The sequence below is a fragment of the Mycteria americana genome, chromosome 7 (assembly GCF_035582795.1).
Source record: "Mycteria americana isolate JAX WOST 10 ecotype Jacksonville Zoo and Gardens chromosome 7, USCA_MyAme_1.0, whole genome shotgun sequence".
NCBI classification, from domain to species: domain Eukaryota; kingdom Metazoa; phylum Chordata; class Aves; order Ciconiiformes; family Ciconiidae; genus Mycteria; species Mycteria americana.
The window spans coordinates 13429798-13447460 of NC_134371.1; the positions used below are offsets into that span (position 1 = coordinate 13429798).

Consider the following 17663-nt stretch of genomic DNA (forward strand, 5'->3'; position numbering starts at 1 on the left):
TCTTAGAGGTCCCTTCTGACTGCACCCTCGGTTCAGCTCTCAAGAAAGCAAGTGCTAAGGAGAATTTGATCTACATTTAAGGCATGCTTGCTCTGAGCAGCAGCATCATGAGCCTGTGGGCAGCTGGTCGCTGGTCCTCCCCACCTGGAGGAGTGGGTGGGAGAAGATGCACGAACCGTTGCATAACGAACACTAAGCATCTGAAGAGGAGACCAGCTTGTCTGGCCTCCAGATCTGCTCTGTTTTGCAGCCACCACTTACGTACGGGGTTGGGTGCAGCAGCCCCTGAAATTACCCTCCGCTGCTCTACCAGCAAGTCTAATCTCCTGAGTCAGTGGGCGAGCAGGCTGGGACAGCATGCTCAGAGAGACACCTGCGAGGGGGCCCAGACAGCCCGGGGAGAGCTGCCCCCACGTAGCCGCAGGCTGGGGCTTCCGCCACTGGCCCTCCCAGTAGTTGCAATGTATTTTTTTGTGGCTTTCCAAACGAGGATCCTGAAATCTGGTGCAGCATTACAGAGTGAGCCCAGTGGGCCAGGGAATCACCCAGGAAATCCCCCCTGCCCATCACTGCTGATGAGGGTGGAAGGAGGATTGATTTCTGCCTCCTATCCTGCCTTCCTTTCCCTGCAGGAGATTCAGACAAGCGTGGTTGCTCACCTTGTGTGCTGTCATATATTTGGTACTTCCACTGTTGAGGGTTTATCACGCAACGTGGCTTTGCAAGTGTAAGTGCAAAGGGACCTGGCTCAGTGTCTGTTGCTTTGGGATCACCACAACTGCCAAAATTTGTCTGATCCACAGCTCTGCCAGCAAGAGTTTCCCTCGCTAAGGTCCTTCCCAGGAGGGGCAAAACCCCACAGTATCAGCTTTGGGATAAGTTGCCCAGAGAGAGGTTTCCTGCCTGCCCCACTAGGACTTGACTGATACCCTTTACCTTCACCCCCTCACCGGGTTTTAGTGAAGAGCTGCTGAGGTTGTTCCCTGGGTGCCGTGTAATGGTAAGGTCTCACTAAAAAATAACATTTCGACGTTAGTGATGTGTTCCAAGGAGAAGAGTCATCTTTGTTATAAAAACTCTCATTTTCCTATGAAAGTAAAATCAAAGAAGAGCTTTCTCAGCTTTTGAAAGCATGGGAAAGCCCCACTTTCTCACAGCCTTTATAAATTTTGCCCCATTTTTATTTTGGAAAAAAAGGAGTTTTTTATGCCTCTTGCTTTTTTAACTTCCTATATGTGATCAGTTTCCCCTGAAGGAGAGGAGTGATGGCACAGGAAGGTTGGGGGACTTTTGTGAAAGTAGAAATTTTTAAAATTTTTTTATTTTTACCAAATTAGATGATTGCATTCCTTATTTAGTTAAGCATTTGTCGGCTGGGGTTTTTGGTGCAAATCAGTGCTTTGAAAGTCTCACCCCTCAAACACAAACATCTTAATTAAAAAAAAAAATTATGAAATGTTACTTCTTTCCATCCAACTCTATACTTGCAACTGAAAACTACTTTTCTTTATCATATCCATGCCTAGCGTTAAGCCCAGGCTGGGAGCAGTAGTGAAGAGAAGCAGGTAGTGAGGAGTGCCCAGGAAGCAGCATGGCACATGGCACCCTGTTTGCGGTGTTGGAGAGCCGGGGGGATGCAGGAGCTGGAGGAGGAATTACTGTTGCTTCCAGAGACAGCATCCCATGCCCCGGCTTGAGAGCGCCTGGCAAAGCTACGCCAACAACTCGCTCCTCTATTTCTCGAGCTGGGGCTCTTCAGCAGATATACAACTGTAGTCTCTGTCATCTGGCAACTTTCATCAGCATTAAAGGAAACATCTATAAAGGAAATACAGTACATTTTACTCTCTCCCTTGCATTTCCTTGATTGATCAGCAAAGGGAGGAATGTTTCCTCTCTTGCACTCTTTTTTTCACCCCCTTTCTTTTGTCTCCAGATGTTATTGAGGCTCTATTTCAACCCGTTTGCACATGGTAAAACATGTGCCAAAAAGCTGACACAATGTAAAAAAAAAAAAAAACACACCAACAAAAAAGCAGAGCATGCTGCAAAAAAAGTATCTGGGACCTTAAATATTGTAGAGCATCACTGACCCCCACTGGGCTGGGACACTCACTGCAGATCACCAAGTTGGGGACTGGTACCTCATCGATGTGTGGGGCACACGGTCAGATCAACATTTGCCTACATTGCAAGGTGCCTTGCATGAGGAGGGAGGGGGGGCAATTTTCCTTTAGGTCCCTTACAACTGGTGTAGGCCAAACCAAGCCTGTATGTGTTCTTTATGTCCGTCGTGAGTAGAGTAAAAAGGCATTGGCTTAGATTACTGTGAGGGATGTTTTGGTTGGGTGGAAGGAAAGGCTTGCTAGTGGTAAGGTTAGGTACTCACTGAAATTTTTTGCCCAAGTTGTTGGTGAAATCTCCGTTGCTGGAGGTTCTTAGGAACAGGTTAAACAAGTATCTGTCAAGAATGTTGTAGAGAGAGTTGATCCTGCCTTCAAGGCAGTAAGATGGTTTCCATGACCTCTCAAGATCCTGTTCAACTTGAATTTTTATAGCTTTGTGGGAAAATCAGCAGTGCTTCTCTCCAAACCTTTATTTTGTGGCAGTGATGCATTGTGGTTGCAATAATTTAGGAAGGTACCTCTACTGCATTGGTAAGCACTAATCATAATCTGCTTTATATCAGAAACAAGCTAAATTGTCTCTTGTGTCCCGTGGAGTTGAGGAGAGAGTGATGTAGATGTGTAAGGGACAGAGACCATCACCACATGGATGTTGAAAGAAACACAGGCCTTTCTTCCTCTCTCATTAAACAGAGGACAGTAGCAGAGGCACAAAACTCTTGGTGCTCAGTTGCTACATGGCTCAGCCCGGCTGCCAGAGAGCGACGGTGTGGCCTGCCCAGGGAGCATGTTCCTCCTGCCAGGGAGGGGATTCCAGCAGGGCTGGTGCTGGGAGCTCCCTCTGAAATGGAAGAGTTTTCGTGCTGCAAGCGTGTCTCACCATCAAGCCTTTTCAGAGATGGCCTTGTGGTTAAAGAGACTAGACTGGGATTGAGAAGATGCGGTTTTAGTTCCTAGCTCTGTCACAAACTCCTTGTGTGACCCTCGGCAAGTTATTTAACCTGTGTGGGTCTCAAGTTCCCCACCTGCATGTTGGGTGTCCTAACAGTCCTCTACCTTCCTGGGGTGTTGGAAAGATTCACCATGAGGGCTGGTGACTGGCTGGGATACTAACCTTGTGGTAAGCAGCACGGAGAAGTGTTTGAAAAGGTACAGTAAAGTGTTAGCAGCATGAGCCTGCACAGTTGCAGTGCATTTGCTGTGTGGATTGGAAAGAGACCTCCAGGGCATACTGGGAATGTGTCAGGTTTGCAGCCAAGCAAAGTGAGAATATGAAGTTGTATTGTGGTTGGAGGAAAGGGATGCAAACAACAGGAGAGTGCAGCTACTGCTGGACAAGCACAGTACAAATGACAAGGAGGTCACTGCAGGCACCTGTACATCTGGAATACAAGTGCAACGCAGTTAAAGCAGAGTAACCAGGACACGGTAATTAAATCAGGGCCTTGGATTTAATTTATGAAGTGTTACAGGCACACGTTGCAGCATGAAGCTCTGTTTACTGTGAAAGATTGTGTTTTCTGACGTCTGCTGAAGAAGAGGGAATTAAGATTGATCTGTCTCGTGTCCAAAGGCTGTGTAAGACAACTGATGCATACAGCCTGCTGCTGTCAAATGGCGAAAATTCAAGCTTGGATCCTGGCACAATAAACCATTGCCAAGGGCTTCCCACTCAGTGAGAAGTCTGAGTTCAAAAGCAAAAAAAAGGGTAGGTAAGGAAGGCAAGGATAAGATGAGAAAAATACCATAGTTTCCTACAAAATTCACAAACTACCTTTGGGTTTCCCTTCATACTATTATTGCAGTGCCCTGAGTGCCAAAGTATTGGAATAACTCCAGGACAAATCTGATCAATGCATCTTTCCCTAAGAGAATCACAGTCAGACATGTACCTCCCATGCTCCACAGGAAGGGAATAAACCCTCTCTTGTGGATCAGAGATTCCTATTTTATTCCCTTTGGACAAATCAAGGAACCCAGGACCTGTTGGGTTCTTATGAGTTGCAAGACCTCTACTACGAAAACTTAACTCGATTAAGGTGTACTGGCAGTTACAGTCTGCTATTACACTGTTATCCTAATGGATGAACCTCTGCTCCTGTATCCCTTTAAAATGGAGTAATTGTGCCTGTCTGACATAGGTGCCCTGAGGAATCCCACGTGCTCGGGAAATGCTTGAACACCCTTGGACAAAAGTCACTAGGAAAGAGGAGGGAGGGAGGGAGGGGAAAATCTTGTTACATTGTTGACTTATGGTCAACGTTGTCCTCGAAATGCTGTTTTGTCATCAATATTTCTTCATTAGGAATAATGATTTTTCCACATTTACTGCCAGCTGATTCAAAGCCATCCAAGAGCAGAATGTGTCATGAATCTCTAAAATGCATTCGCTGGCGAACTCTAAACAGAGATGATTAGAAAAATAACACAGCGGAAATACTGGGTGTCTTGAGGCTGCCAGGGGAAGTTTTTGCGAGATATTTTGTTCAATGTATTTACATATTTTAAAAATGTTCTTAGTACACTTTTGTAAAGGCAGTATGCTGTATTTCTTTAGTTCTTTCTTGCATAGTGTATCAGGGCTGCAGTGAGAACTGGGGAATACACTTAGCTGATCAAGGGAAATTGTGTAATTGATAGACACTGAGGATATGACCTTGTGGTATATTCCCACAGTACTGTTAGGTGGGAAAGAGTTTTTTCCAGCATGCAGAAGTTTCTGAGATAACATTTTTTTTCCCCACATTTCAGCAACTGCAGAACCTTCCTACTTTGATGCTTTTATCAGAAAATTATCCCCTATCTCCTCTCTACATAGGATGCATGCTTTGAATTCATGAGTTTAAGCCTTTTGTAGGGAGAAGGTTTGCACATTTTCTCTCTGCTTTCTTTACTCTTAGTATCTCTAGTTATTGCCTGAATTGTCTGTTAGGCACTGGACATCACATAGCAAGAGGCAGTCGGTGCCCCCGACAGCTTAGTGTCTAAGTAAGTATGACAGACAAATAATGCTGTAGCCTAAAAGAGGCTAATGCAATCCTTGGATGTACAAACAGGAGCATCTCAAGCTAGCTGGAAGGAGTTACATTACCTCTGTATTTGGCTCCAGTGTGATTGCTATCGGAATACTATGCCATAAGCATTAGTATGGCATGTACCTATTCCATCATCCATCTTCAGTGGTAGATGTTTGTCTGATTGGCTCACATTCTTAATCTGACATTTAAAAGTGACTCATGTCCCAGATAAGGTTGGACACCCTGTATCTAATTCCTCATCTCCAGATCACACCCAGACTCTGGCCAAATCTTAAGAATCTTGCTGAGTAACAGCTCATATTATGGCCTTTCTTATTCATCTTCAGAGATAAAACCTGCATCCAAGCTCCAGTGACCTTGAATCTCTGCAACATCTTTTTCTAAAAGTGCAGTTTCTCCCTGTTCATGCTCAACTAGAATGCAGCTGCAGAAATCACTCTCTAGCTTGTAACTTAGGCCAGATCATTCCTGCCTCTTAATCTCTCCTCTGGTTTCATTTCTGCATCGTATCAAACAGAAGCTTCTTGTCTTTACTTGCATGCCCTGTAATGACCTGTTCCCACTCTTTTTTCCTCTAGTATTCTCCAGTGACATATCAACTCATCCTTCCCATCTGCAGGTGTCTATGTTCAATCTTCAAGCACTTATGTTCCCTTTTGTGCTGTCTTTGTCCTTTCCTCAGAAGCGTCCCATTAAACTTCCCTCAAACTCCCTCTGGATCCTCTTTCAAATTCTTCCTTCGCCTTTTCCTATGCTGGGCTGTCTACAGACTCCTTGTCATTAGTAAAACATTTAGAGTGCTGAGACCACAATTTTCCTTGCTGACCGGTTTTGTCTGATTGGTTCTTTGTATTTCCTATCTATACCCAGTTGTTACTGCTTGTATTAGATTGTAAACTCCTGCAGTCGGGCCCTTCTTTGTATTCTGTGTTTGTCTAATACCCAGCACAACGGGGCTGTTCCACAATCTGAGTAGCCAGGATCTGTGGCAGTATAAGCAAAAAACATGTAATAGTAGTAATAAAATAACAAGAAGTTAGAAAGTGGCATCATGTGCAATATGAGCTCCTCTCCTCCCTTCCCCCTCTTCCTTCAGATTCGCAATATTTCAAATTTTTTCTACAACAGAAGACAGTAAATGAGGAGGTTTCAGAATAAAGTATAGTAGCTGATGTTTCCTTTCAGCTGCTGAAGTGTTTCCCTGTGATCCACTCAGTAATGATGACATTTCCAGGAGTTTCAGCAGGGAAGCCTCTGTGGGCACCTCTATATGTCCCCCCAAGGTAAGACCAACATGTGGCAGCCAGGCTAGGCTGAAGGAACGTCACGGCCAAGGTTATGAACCTCTTTAATGCGAAAATAGAGGACTCGGGGCTCCCAGCCTTGCTGCCATTGTATCACCTTCTAGTTTTGCTGAAATGATCTTGAAAACGGACCTAAGAAGGGCTGAAGGGGCAAAAGAAGAATGTTGAAATGACATAGTTTCATCTTCGTGCAGTTTAGTACTAATTTTGTCCTTTGTCTTTAAGCTGCCTTTTAAGTGCTGTTTGTCTCTGTGGGAAGCAAATGGGTCACGTTGTTCTATGTTTCTACTGTAATACGCTGCCTGCTATTTTTCTCTTAGATTATTTGTGTAATCTTTTTTGTGCAATCTGTTTGTTCTTGAGTCTTGCAAGCTTTGCCTTTGCTACTTCTTTCCCAATAAGCAGTGTAACTTGTTCTGTATTCACTCATGGGTATTCTGCACACAACAGACTGAGTTATTTCAACCAGTGTGAAAATATTAAAATGGGGAACATGTGTGGGCACTTAATTGTGGTGAGTCTGACCACAAATACCTTCGCCGTTGGTAATTGGCACACAGGAAAAGCAGACCTTTGTTTTGTTTTTATCAGACTTAATGATAGATACATTGTTTTTAGTGGGGTTTTTCTGGTTTTCTAAGGAAATGAGGCTTGTGCAATCACCCTGCCTGTGTGCATGTGCCTCTGTTTGTCAGTTCCTCCCTCACCAATAATGCTTGAAACTAATAGCCATTTTCAACCAAATTTGAGCAAGGCGCAGGAGTTGGGGGAAGAAACCTGGTTTTACACAAGTCTTGTGAGTTCCCAGATTGCACCAAAGTCTGCAGAAGGTGCAGCCTCTAACGGCCACATCAGTGCAAGCCAGATCGGTCGTTTATTTGCCTACGTGCCTTTACATGGATCCAGCCACCTAACTGTAAGCTCCCAAATTTTAATATTTTGGCTTACTTGCTTTTACCCTTCAGGCGAGTGAGTCAGTTGGGGGTGGTGCTAGGCACAGAGCTTGTGTTTAGATTCTCACTGGAGTGGCCATTTCTCATGAAAAACACGGTTTGCTCCAGGCCACAGTGTTACAATTTGCATATAAACTTATGAAAAAGGAAGCTTTCTTTAAGCTTTCCTGTGCGAGAGTTTACAGGAGCATTTCTGTCTGTGTACATAATAGCAGAAGCTGGACTCCTCATAAATGTAGATGGGTTAAGTCTGTCGCTGCCTGAATGGGAATCTTCTGTGGAAAAACCCAGAAAGAGGAAGGAAAGCCTAAGGAAATACCAACTTCAAGGGGAGAAGTTGGCCAAGACTTCTGTTGTGCTGCTCTTTGGTTTGTACCTGGCCACCAGCAGTGTAGTTGGGGAATGCCTCGGAGCCGTGCAGGAATGTAGCCTCAGGGCACCTTTGGGAGGCAGAGAAGATGTCTTTATGCCCTTTGCTCAAAGAGAGGACAGAGGTACAAAGGCACCAAGTGATTTGCCAGAGATTACAAGAGTATATATTTGAGTTAGGAAACAGACCCAGATCTCCTGACACAAGAAGTACAGCCAGAAGTATGGTCTACATACAGACAGCTTCTCCAGCAAATGGAGAGATGCCTTGGTCAAAGAGGAAGATAAATGTTGAAGTATACAAGAGCTGGCTAAATTATGAATGTGAGAAGAGGAGGAGGGGAAGAAAAGATTCCCACATATTCTACTCAGATGTTAACAAAGAAAGCTGGGAAGTGTTTGCATAGACACTACATTATTCCATGTCCAAATGCCTCATAAAAATAATACCGGATGATCACAGAATGGCACACCAGGGAAAATAAATTCTTCAGCGGAATATTCCCTCTGGAAAAACACTGTGTAAAGTAATACACTAATGGCTTTCAATTTCATGTTTTATATATAGAGATATTAACTGCTCCCCAGACGTCTCTTCATATTACAGCCCAGCTACATGAGCAATTTGGAGAAGGCCACGGAGCACACTCAGTCTTGTCCGCACACAGGACCAAGCAGTGGTCTCCTGTTGTACGTGCAACTCCTGTGGTGTATACAGTAGGTTTCTTCTGCCTCCTTCCTAGAGCAGTACTGCTCCCATGATTCTCTCCAGTGGGATTTTTTTTTTTTTCTTCTTCCTAGTCCTCATGGTTTTTTCCATTCTTCCCCCATGCTCTGTAGCCTTACCACCATTCTGGGAACCCTGCATTCCTTCTCTGCTCGTAAAAAAGGAGTCCTCACAAGAAGCGTTACAGTGGAGTGATTAAAGCACAACACTGTCAATCAAAATGCTAATAACAAATTCTAAAGAAAGTTAAGTGTAAAAACAACATTAGTAATTCCTTTCTGGGGGGTTTCCAGGCTCGTCTGGATTTATCTGGTGACTTCTCTCTCCACATTGCTCAGACAGGGAGCTGTTTGAGTCAGGAACTGTCTGTCCTGTATAATGCCAACTACGGTTATGCCGTTGTAGCAAATCAGAATGATCTGGGTTCTTTTCCAAGCTTTCCTAATATATCTCAAATGTGTATATATATCATCCTGCAGGATCCTGAGGGATCCAAAAGTAGCTTACATGCTTTGTTCCCTGGATGTAGCCTATTGGAGTCTGCGACAGGCAGGGAAGAAGTCGTGAGTGCGGGGACATTGATGTTGCACTGCACAAGGACAGCAGCCCTGCTGTTGGAATGATGAGGCATGTCCAAGTCCTTTTAGGAAGTCTTGCAGTATTTGTTTGAAAAGGCCAATAAGCACAGACCATGGTATGAGATAACATCGTATCGTTGCTGGATTATTATTAGGGACATATTATTTGTATACGCATTTATGAGTAATTCTGTTTTGAACTCAGTCTGCCTTCCTGCTTGCACTTCAGCTCTCGCTTCCCTTCCCCTCCTTCCCACCCTCAGTGACCACACCACTCCACCCATAGAGCCTTGAAGGAGAAGTGCAGGGTCCCAAGACTGGGGACACCACAATTATTCTCAAACTGGACAATAACATTTTGAGTGGGACAAAGCCCCAGACCATAGTTGCTCTGTTGCCTTCAGTGGGGCTCTCCTGTGTAGGGTGGCTGAGGTTGTCCTAAATACCTTCCATGACTCTGTGCATGAATTATTTTCAACACTGATTGCTGGGCAAGGACATCAGACCTGCATAGGGTATCCCCATTTTCTAGAACTCAACTGAATGGCAGAGGAAAATTGCAAAGGTGTGCCTTCCACGCACCCTCTTCCATCATCTCTGCACCACAGTCTTCACTAGGAAAATGTCTTTCCCATGATCTCAGAAAACCTCTTTCTCTGAAATCTCATCTTCACTTTAAATCTATCCACCACATAACATTTTCAAAAACAATCTGAACAAGGCCACAAGCCTTTTGTACGTGTGTGTGCATGTACAAATTTTTTGTGTGTTATATATTTGTATGTGACATTAGGGACCTTTTTCAGAAATAGCCAGAGCTCTTACAGCTTGTCTTTACTTAGAGTCCTTACTAGCAGCTTCTAATACACCTTTCTTGAAGTACAGTGAGAGTACAGTATCCGTACATCAGTTTCTTGAGGAATAGTTTCTGTGCTTTAAATAGACACAATATCTTAATCTGTATTAATCGTCAAACCAAAAAAAAAGTCATTTTTCCATGTAAGAGATGATATTGCACTCTTTGTAATCACTCAGTCTTTAGCTACTACTTTTTATTTAAAATATCAACTACCTCAGCATCAGCACCTTAGCAAGAGTATGAGGATTGATACTGCTATACTGGCAAAAGCGTAAAAAGTTAAATCCTTTTGCCAGTATAATTGGCTCCATTGAGGGAATTGGTTTAAGCTGTACAAGCAAAAACTACTCTTTAAATGGTAACAATTGCACTGCCACCAGGCAGCTTCACGAGGCATCCTACCACAAAATCCTTTCATGTGGAGGCAAGGCTTTAGGCACAGGTTTATCCAATCTAACTGAGGAGCTGAGGATGACTATATAGCTGGGTTAGGTGATAGTTGAATGGTTTGGTTCTGGGGCTTAGATTCCTTGTGATGATCCCTGGCTAGCAGCAGCAGTAGAAGTGATATCTGCAGTCTCGGGAGCCAGTTTCAAGCCTCTCTAGGTCTTTTCATATGGGTCAGTACTAGAGTGCCTTCCAGTGGCACAAGATCTTTGCCAGCAGTGGCACAAATTACTCTTCTGTCCCCCTTATCCACTATGTAGTACAGGCATGCAGGAGGACCTTCTCTGCAGTTGAGACCAGGAGCTTCCTTTGACTTGTGTCTTTTCCCTTTGGTGACAGGCCGCTGTGCCCGCTGTGGGGAGAATGTTGTTGGGGAAGGCACTGGCTGCACAGCCATGGACCAGGTCTTCCACGTGGAGTGCTTCACCTGCATGATGTGCAACAACAAGCTGAGGGGACAGCCTTTTTATGCAGTGGAGAAGAAAGCCTACTGTGAACCCTGCTATATTGTAAGTACCTGTTCTTGTTTGCACCCTGATTTTAACACACAGATGTCAGAAACATTGATTTCTTTCATTGCTGTACAGTTGCCTTACAGTTAAACCTGAGAATCCCATGGCAGTACCATGGGCACCAGTTACTCCATGGTCTTCAGAAGAGCTCAGATCTTTTCAGCTTCCTGGGTGAATTTTGTTTCCTGGTCTAACATATCTCTGAAATGAAGTGGCCAAGGAAGGGGAAAGAGGTGCTTTTTGTGATTATTTCAGCTCTGTATGGAGCAGACTGTGCAGTGATTTTTAAGAGGTAGTGTTGCTCTCAGAAGCTTTCCGTGTTGAGAAGCCTGTTACCAAAAAGCTTACGGACTTTTGGTAAGTCTGTGGTGCCTTCTAAGATTAAGGAGGTGGGATGCAAGATAGCACTAAAACTTCTAAAATAAAGACCTTTGCATTGCGTGATGGAAGTCCTTCTCCTGAACTAAGGGTCTTTGGATTGGATATCCTTTGAAGCTTACATTACTCTAAAACTTCATTTCATGTGTCCAACAAGCTCTTAAAGCAAACAATTAACAGTTGCTCTGAGGAGCTGCACCTTTTAAGAGGCTCCCATAAGAGCTAGTTGGAACCAGTTGCACAGTTGCAAATTAAAGAAACATCACATAATGTGCCTGAGGCCCCACCTTGCTGTGACCTTAGCATACAGTATACAGGGATAATCCTTGTAATTTAGAATAAGAAAAGCACCAAAACATTCTTAAAGCGTTGATAGGTCTTTCTCTAAACCCCAATTCAGCGTTCTTTTTATAAACACTGGACCTGAGACCCTTCCAGAATTGGATTTTCACTTCTGAAAGTAAAAATTGCTGCTTTTCTTGACATTCCTGGCATTCCAATAATAATTAAAGCAATAATATGTACTTCTGAAAATGCCACCAGTATCCCATTATTCCTTCTGTTTCTGCAGAGCCTTTGCAGTGGGATTATCGCTGAAATATTGAATATAAAAAAGGAGGATTCTGTCTTATTTAGAATGGCAGTGATATATGGGCCTTGTTAATTGGCTTTTAAAAACTAAATGATCTTTTGATGGAATATGTACCTTTTAAACCGCTTCCATTTTTGTTTGCACTAAAAGGATTACACCATAAAAATTTTAAGGTTAATTTCATGGAAAGTTTGACCATGTGCAAAGCACTGCAGACTTTAGGAAGGTGCATTCATAATATGATTGGAGCAACTTTATGTAACTGGAATTAAACATTTCATTGACTTCAGGCTGGAATTGACTGCATCTGCTTGCAGATTGATACTTTCTTTTCCTCTTTTTAAATCAAGCATGCATTCTTCACCACTCATCTGCTTTAGTTTGGGAAAACATCTGCATTAGCCACTGTAGTAATGGTTTAAGATTATTTAATCCCATTACTTATACACTTCATTAGCCTGAGTGAATTGTTGGCAAGGGTTCAGTAAACTTCCTACATTGGGAGATAAAAGGATAAAAAAGGAAAGGGAGAAGGATTCTGTTCCTCGTTTTCTTTCAAATTTATCTTCTATCTATTTAAGGGATAAAGGAATGATAATTGCCTGGTTGCATCTGTGTTTGTACGTTCTGTGATACGGCTTTGCAGCTTTAAGTACAGAGGAAAGAGTAAACGTTTAATAGCTTTCTTTTATATAACCAGAAGGGGCCTTTAAATGTTTATCCATGCAGTCCACAAAAACCTGGCTGTGGACTTAACCCAAAACACGTCTGGATCCATCTGCTGCTGCACATGCAGGGGAAAGGATGGTGATGCTGATGGGGCTACGTATGTGTAGCTGGACAGCTGGTACTATGAGTGGGAAATGGAAAGCAGGAATCTGGCAATCTGATGCAGCAAAGAAAACAAAAACACCCAAGCACACATTAAACTCTTAAATGTGGAAGAAACAAGTGTTGGGAGCCTAAGTCTCGATACCTTTCAGAAAGCTCAGGACTCTGCTGTGCTGAAAGCCAGATCTACAAGGGATCTAGGCACCTGCCATGCTATTGGTTTTAAGCCTGAGGAATTTGTATTGTAGTGTGTATGTCTCATTGATTTTTCAATGAAATGAGGTCTGCATTGGCTTCAGTAGGATGATGAGTGCCTAAGTACACTGAGGGCCTGAGCTAAGCTTGCAAGTTGTCCTTGCAAATGGATTGGGGGCTGTTAAATTGCTGAGGCACAATCTGAATGCTTTTGCCTTCAGATGTGTGATGTGGTCATACTGAAGTCAATGAGAGTTAATGACCTGCTTAAAGTCTAGCCTGTGCTTAAGGATTTTGCTGAATTGTGGCCTCTGATTTTTTTGGAACTTTCCCAAGTCCCATTATCAGAAAATAACTTGGACACTTGGAGCCCTAGTTCTGTAGGAAATCAATGGGACTGAAGAACCCAGACTGAGATTCCTGTGGACCTGAATTCCCATGAAAGGTGGAGCCTGTGTGACTAGCCCAAGATTCTACAGCTAATCCATGGCTGTGGCCAGCTGAGAAAACAGGATTCTCAGCTGGTATAAATCTGAGTAATTCAATGAAGCTTGTTTACTGGTCTACCTAATTCACACTGATTTCTAGCACACATCCCCATTTCCCCAAGTCCAAAACTCTTGACCTGTTATGCAAGCCATTAGGTCAAGCTGCTTCATTTATATAAAGAAAATGAACTATAATATTTGCCTGGTTGTGATATATAAATTCACGGATTCTTTGATTTTTTTTAATAATTCCCTTGTGTGACTTGTGGCCGTATTCTCATAAAAACTGTGCGTAAAAATAAAAATACACATTTTTCAACAGTTAGAATTGGCTAATCTTCTCAGTTTATTATGTGACTCTTCTTAGTTGTGGTGAAGCCATAATTAAGATTACTGTGAAGAGCTGTATTTAATTAGTTGTTAGTCAATACCCAGCCTAAATAACCTGCAGAAGAGTTGGTCTTTTTGTTTCTGGTTTTGTTTATCAGTGACCCAGTTAAGATGAAATTCCCCAAAAGTCTGAATTAACATGTAAGGACATCAATCACCTGTTTAAAAAAAAATGTTTTTCCTAATGAGAATTTGAGTACCAGAGTTAATTTCTTTTGCACAAAAATCCCCCCCACCCAAAAGCCAGTCACTATCATTTCCTGTTACATCTTATGAATGCAGTGAGTTCTGTTGCCAATGTGTTTGCTGGTTTTGCTCTGCATCCAAGGATTCTTTCATTATTAATGCTATTTCTAAAAGAGTACCAGTCATCTCCATTAAGACACTTCTGCTGAACTAAAAGTAACTGTAAAAAAAGTGTAAATAGGAGACAGATGTCTCCTAGTCATTATGACAGTCAAGTAATGTCTGAAATATCACGATAGGGTTTCCAGTGTAACCAATGTACTGCTGTACATGTGATGAATACTGTGTCTACAGCATGTTATCAGTATACTTTTAACCCTCCCTTACAGGCCAAATTACTGACAAAAACCATTTGGTTTGCTTCCTCTAAGCAGTTGAAGAGATTTTAGCACTGGGCTCAGTGCAGAGAAAAGGTTAAGAATAATATCAGTGGAACCATTGTTATAAAAGATTGAAGAGCAAGATGTTAGAGCAGTGCCAGCTGTCTGCTTTCCAAATATTGTATTATCATAAGGACTGAACACAAGGTTAACCAGACACACCGGTCTGGCAAGAGTGATGCTGCTGTTTTGTGAATGGGATGTTCTTTGATGTCCTGATGACTTTCTCCAGGATGTGGAAATTTTCCTCCGTTCTTTATCACCTTTCCTGGCAGTCCGGTGGTTGGCAGTTGGAGATAAACTCTCTGAGGCTGAGGGCTGAGAGGTGCTGAGCACCTGCAGTTAGCGCAGAAAGCAGCAAGATCTTGCAGGTGCTCCTGGCCTCCGAGGGTGTCTTCTGTCCTGCCCAAGTCAATGTGACCCACCACTGGGCCCTGAGGGAAGGACCATGGTGTGATGGGGAAGGGGACAAGAAAGCAGAAATAACTAACCAAGCAAAGCAGAAATAGCCAGGGTCAGATGAAGGAGATTTCAGAGAAGTGGTAGACTAGAAATGATGAACGATTGAAGGAGAAGAAACTGTCTCATGTCTGTCTGTCTAGCTAGAGTGGGGGAAGACGGTGGGTATGCTCTGCAGTGCCCTATGGAGACCCAGGGATCAAGGTTTCCTGTTTCTGCTCTATGCTGCGAGATATTGAGGACACGACCTTAAATGCTACCCCAAAGATCACTTACAAGGATTTTGTGGGGTGAGGTTCATCTTTGCACAGTACTAATGCTGTGGAAGTGCTTGAAGGAGGAAGAACTGTGCATGGAAGTCATGCCCTGATCACTGCCGTTCCCTAGCTTTAAAGTCAGGATTGTAGTGCTCCACTTTTTTTCCCCAATTATTTGTTTTGTGAGGAAAAAAAAAATACATCTTCAAGGTGTCTCTCTCTTACTAGCTTCTAACTTTCTGGCCTATCAGAGGCTGTAGTTCAGTAGGAGAAGATAGTTCAGACCAGAACACAAGAGAAATGCTGATGTTTTAGGAAATTGTATGACTAGTGCCACGGAGCATCCTGGGAAAGCTTAAATTTGCTAATCATTCTGAAATGTTGGTGTTAACTCAATTTGTGCTCATTGACATCTCTGGTAAAACTGCTATCGGCTTCAGTGTGGCTGGTACTGTAAACCTCACCCTGTGTGCACACGTGAGTGTGGTTGTTTGAAAGCTGTGCAAGAGCAGCTTCCTCCAGCAATACGGTTTAAAGTGTAAGGTTGATCCCTGCAGTAAAATTACATCTATTTTTAAAAATAATTCTGCAATTTGTAAGCAGAGATTACAGCACTAATTTAGCAACCATGTAACAATTTAAATTGGACCAGAAAAGAGAAACTATAATTTAAAGATTTTTTTTATACAAGTTTTCTTCTTTTTAAAGTAAAAAGCCCTTTATTCTTGTTTTTGTCAAGCAATGTATTGAATTTGAGAGTAATTTATGGAAAGTGCTGCCAGCATGGTATTGCGAGTGCTCCACAATTTGAATTTAAACTGCTCAATGGGATCATTAAGACTATTATGCCTGCTTTCCAAAGAGTTTGAATTCAAAATGACAACTGGAACAAAAATATAAACTAAACTAAAGAGAAGTCATGCACTCTTTACGTGGTGGAATTTTTCTGCCCTCAAAATATTTCATTGAGATCAATGTCTTCTTCAGTCCTCTCCTAGAAAAAAGCTGGTGTTGCTCGTTTTAGTTCGGTGCTCCTGTGTGAGTCATCAGCAGCAGTGAGCTGAACCTGTGACCCGTGGATCTAAAAGCATTAAGTCTCGGCTGCTGTAGCAGAGAGGTGTAGCTTGACTGCACCAGACAGCAGCGAGCTCCTGTCCTGGATTTTTCTTACCCACAACAGAAGAGGTCTGTGGGCATAGCAGACACAAAGCAGGTCCAGAGTTTTGATTTGCTTACAGGCATGTTTTAATCCTATTGATTATTAGCTTTGGTAATTTAGCTAGTCTAGGCCCAATTGGTAACTTCTTTGGAAAAAAATCATGGCAAGAAAAATCATGGCAAAATCATTCCTGGTAAACTGACCATCATTTGTAAAACTGAAAAATGAATAAATCCTTTAAGAGTATAACAGCCTGTTCTATTAATACCACTCAGCAACAGTTGATATAAAAAATACAGATGGAAGCTGGGGGAGGAATGGCAGCCATAAGCTCAGCGCTACTACTTTGGTAAATGGTCGTGTGCAATCAGGGCATAAAGTAGAGGAGGATGGGGTGCTATTGCATAAGCTGCACCTGGAGCTTCCAGAAGCCCAAGTCTAGGAGGTACAAAAACATGTGTGCATGAGAGAATATGTCAGTGAAGCAGCTTCTGTCAGAACTGGGTTGGATACTGAACTTAGCTGACCTGCTGACCCTCTTGAAGCCTGCATCTGTTTTTTCAGCCTGTCTTTAAGAATGTGTCCTTATTAGGTGAAGACTCCTCCTCCACACCTGGGCTTTCTTGAGACTTTTGTGATGGCTTGGCAGAATCCAGATTTTCCCTCCTGCATGTGTTGGCAGCCATAACAACTTGAATTGTCTTCTTGTCTCTGCCTTGTGCTTTTATAATTAGAGGCATTTTTCATCTTTGATTATATGAACGAAGCATTGATTTGACATGTATAATCTAGAAAAACTATACCATGGGAAACTTTGTGGAGGGAGTTCTTAGTATAACTGAAATAAGATGATATTGTAAAGGACCAGCTGCTGCCATGCAGTGAATTTCTTGCCTCACAGGGTGAATTTCACTGACCAACTGTATATTCTTAGGGAGAAAATAGTCTCCCTTTCTGCAGGACCAGTGGGGTTTTATGGCTTCTGACTATACATCTGCTTATGGATCATACTACAGTTAGGGGGGGATGGTGAAGACATTTAGCAATGACTTCAAGCTGTGTGTTGAGATTTGCCTTTAGAAGGTAGCCCAACTCTTGTCTGCCTTTGAAAGCTAGCAGAAACAGGTTATAAGGAAAGAATAAAGTCTTACCATGAGCATCTTTGCAGTAGTGGGGAAATCTTCCTCATTTGCGGTCAAGTGTAGATGGGTATTAGACGGCAAGCCACATCTAGTGTTTGTAGCATTTATTGCTGCTTTTCTTTCAATTGTACTTCACCACCTTCTCAGCAAACTATTTGCTGCTTTCACCCTTTGCTACCTGAGTAGCATCTAGAGATCCTAGTCATTGTGGTGTACCAGTGAATGACAGGTGA

At 42.8% G+C, this 17663-nt stretch overlaps 1 protein-coding gene across 10 annotated transcripts in view; it reads left to right on the forward strand.

Annotated features, from left to right (window-relative positions):
• LPP (LIM domain containing preferred translocation partner in lipoma) overlaps nucleotides 1-17663 on the forward strand; it is an 826113-nt gene that overhangs the window by 285921 nt on the left and 522529 nt on the right. For all 10 annotated transcript variants that reach the window (XR_012776441.1, XM_075507128.1, XM_075507132.1 and 7 more), the window contains one exon: nucleotides 10741-10910. Coding sequence is in view for 9 of the 10 variants with exons in the window: in XM_075507128.1 (XP_075363243.1) it covers nucleotides 10741-10910 (170 nt within the window). In the remaining variant the exon portion in view is untranslated. The remainder of the gene's footprint in view (nucleotides 1-10740; nucleotides 10911-17663) is intronic.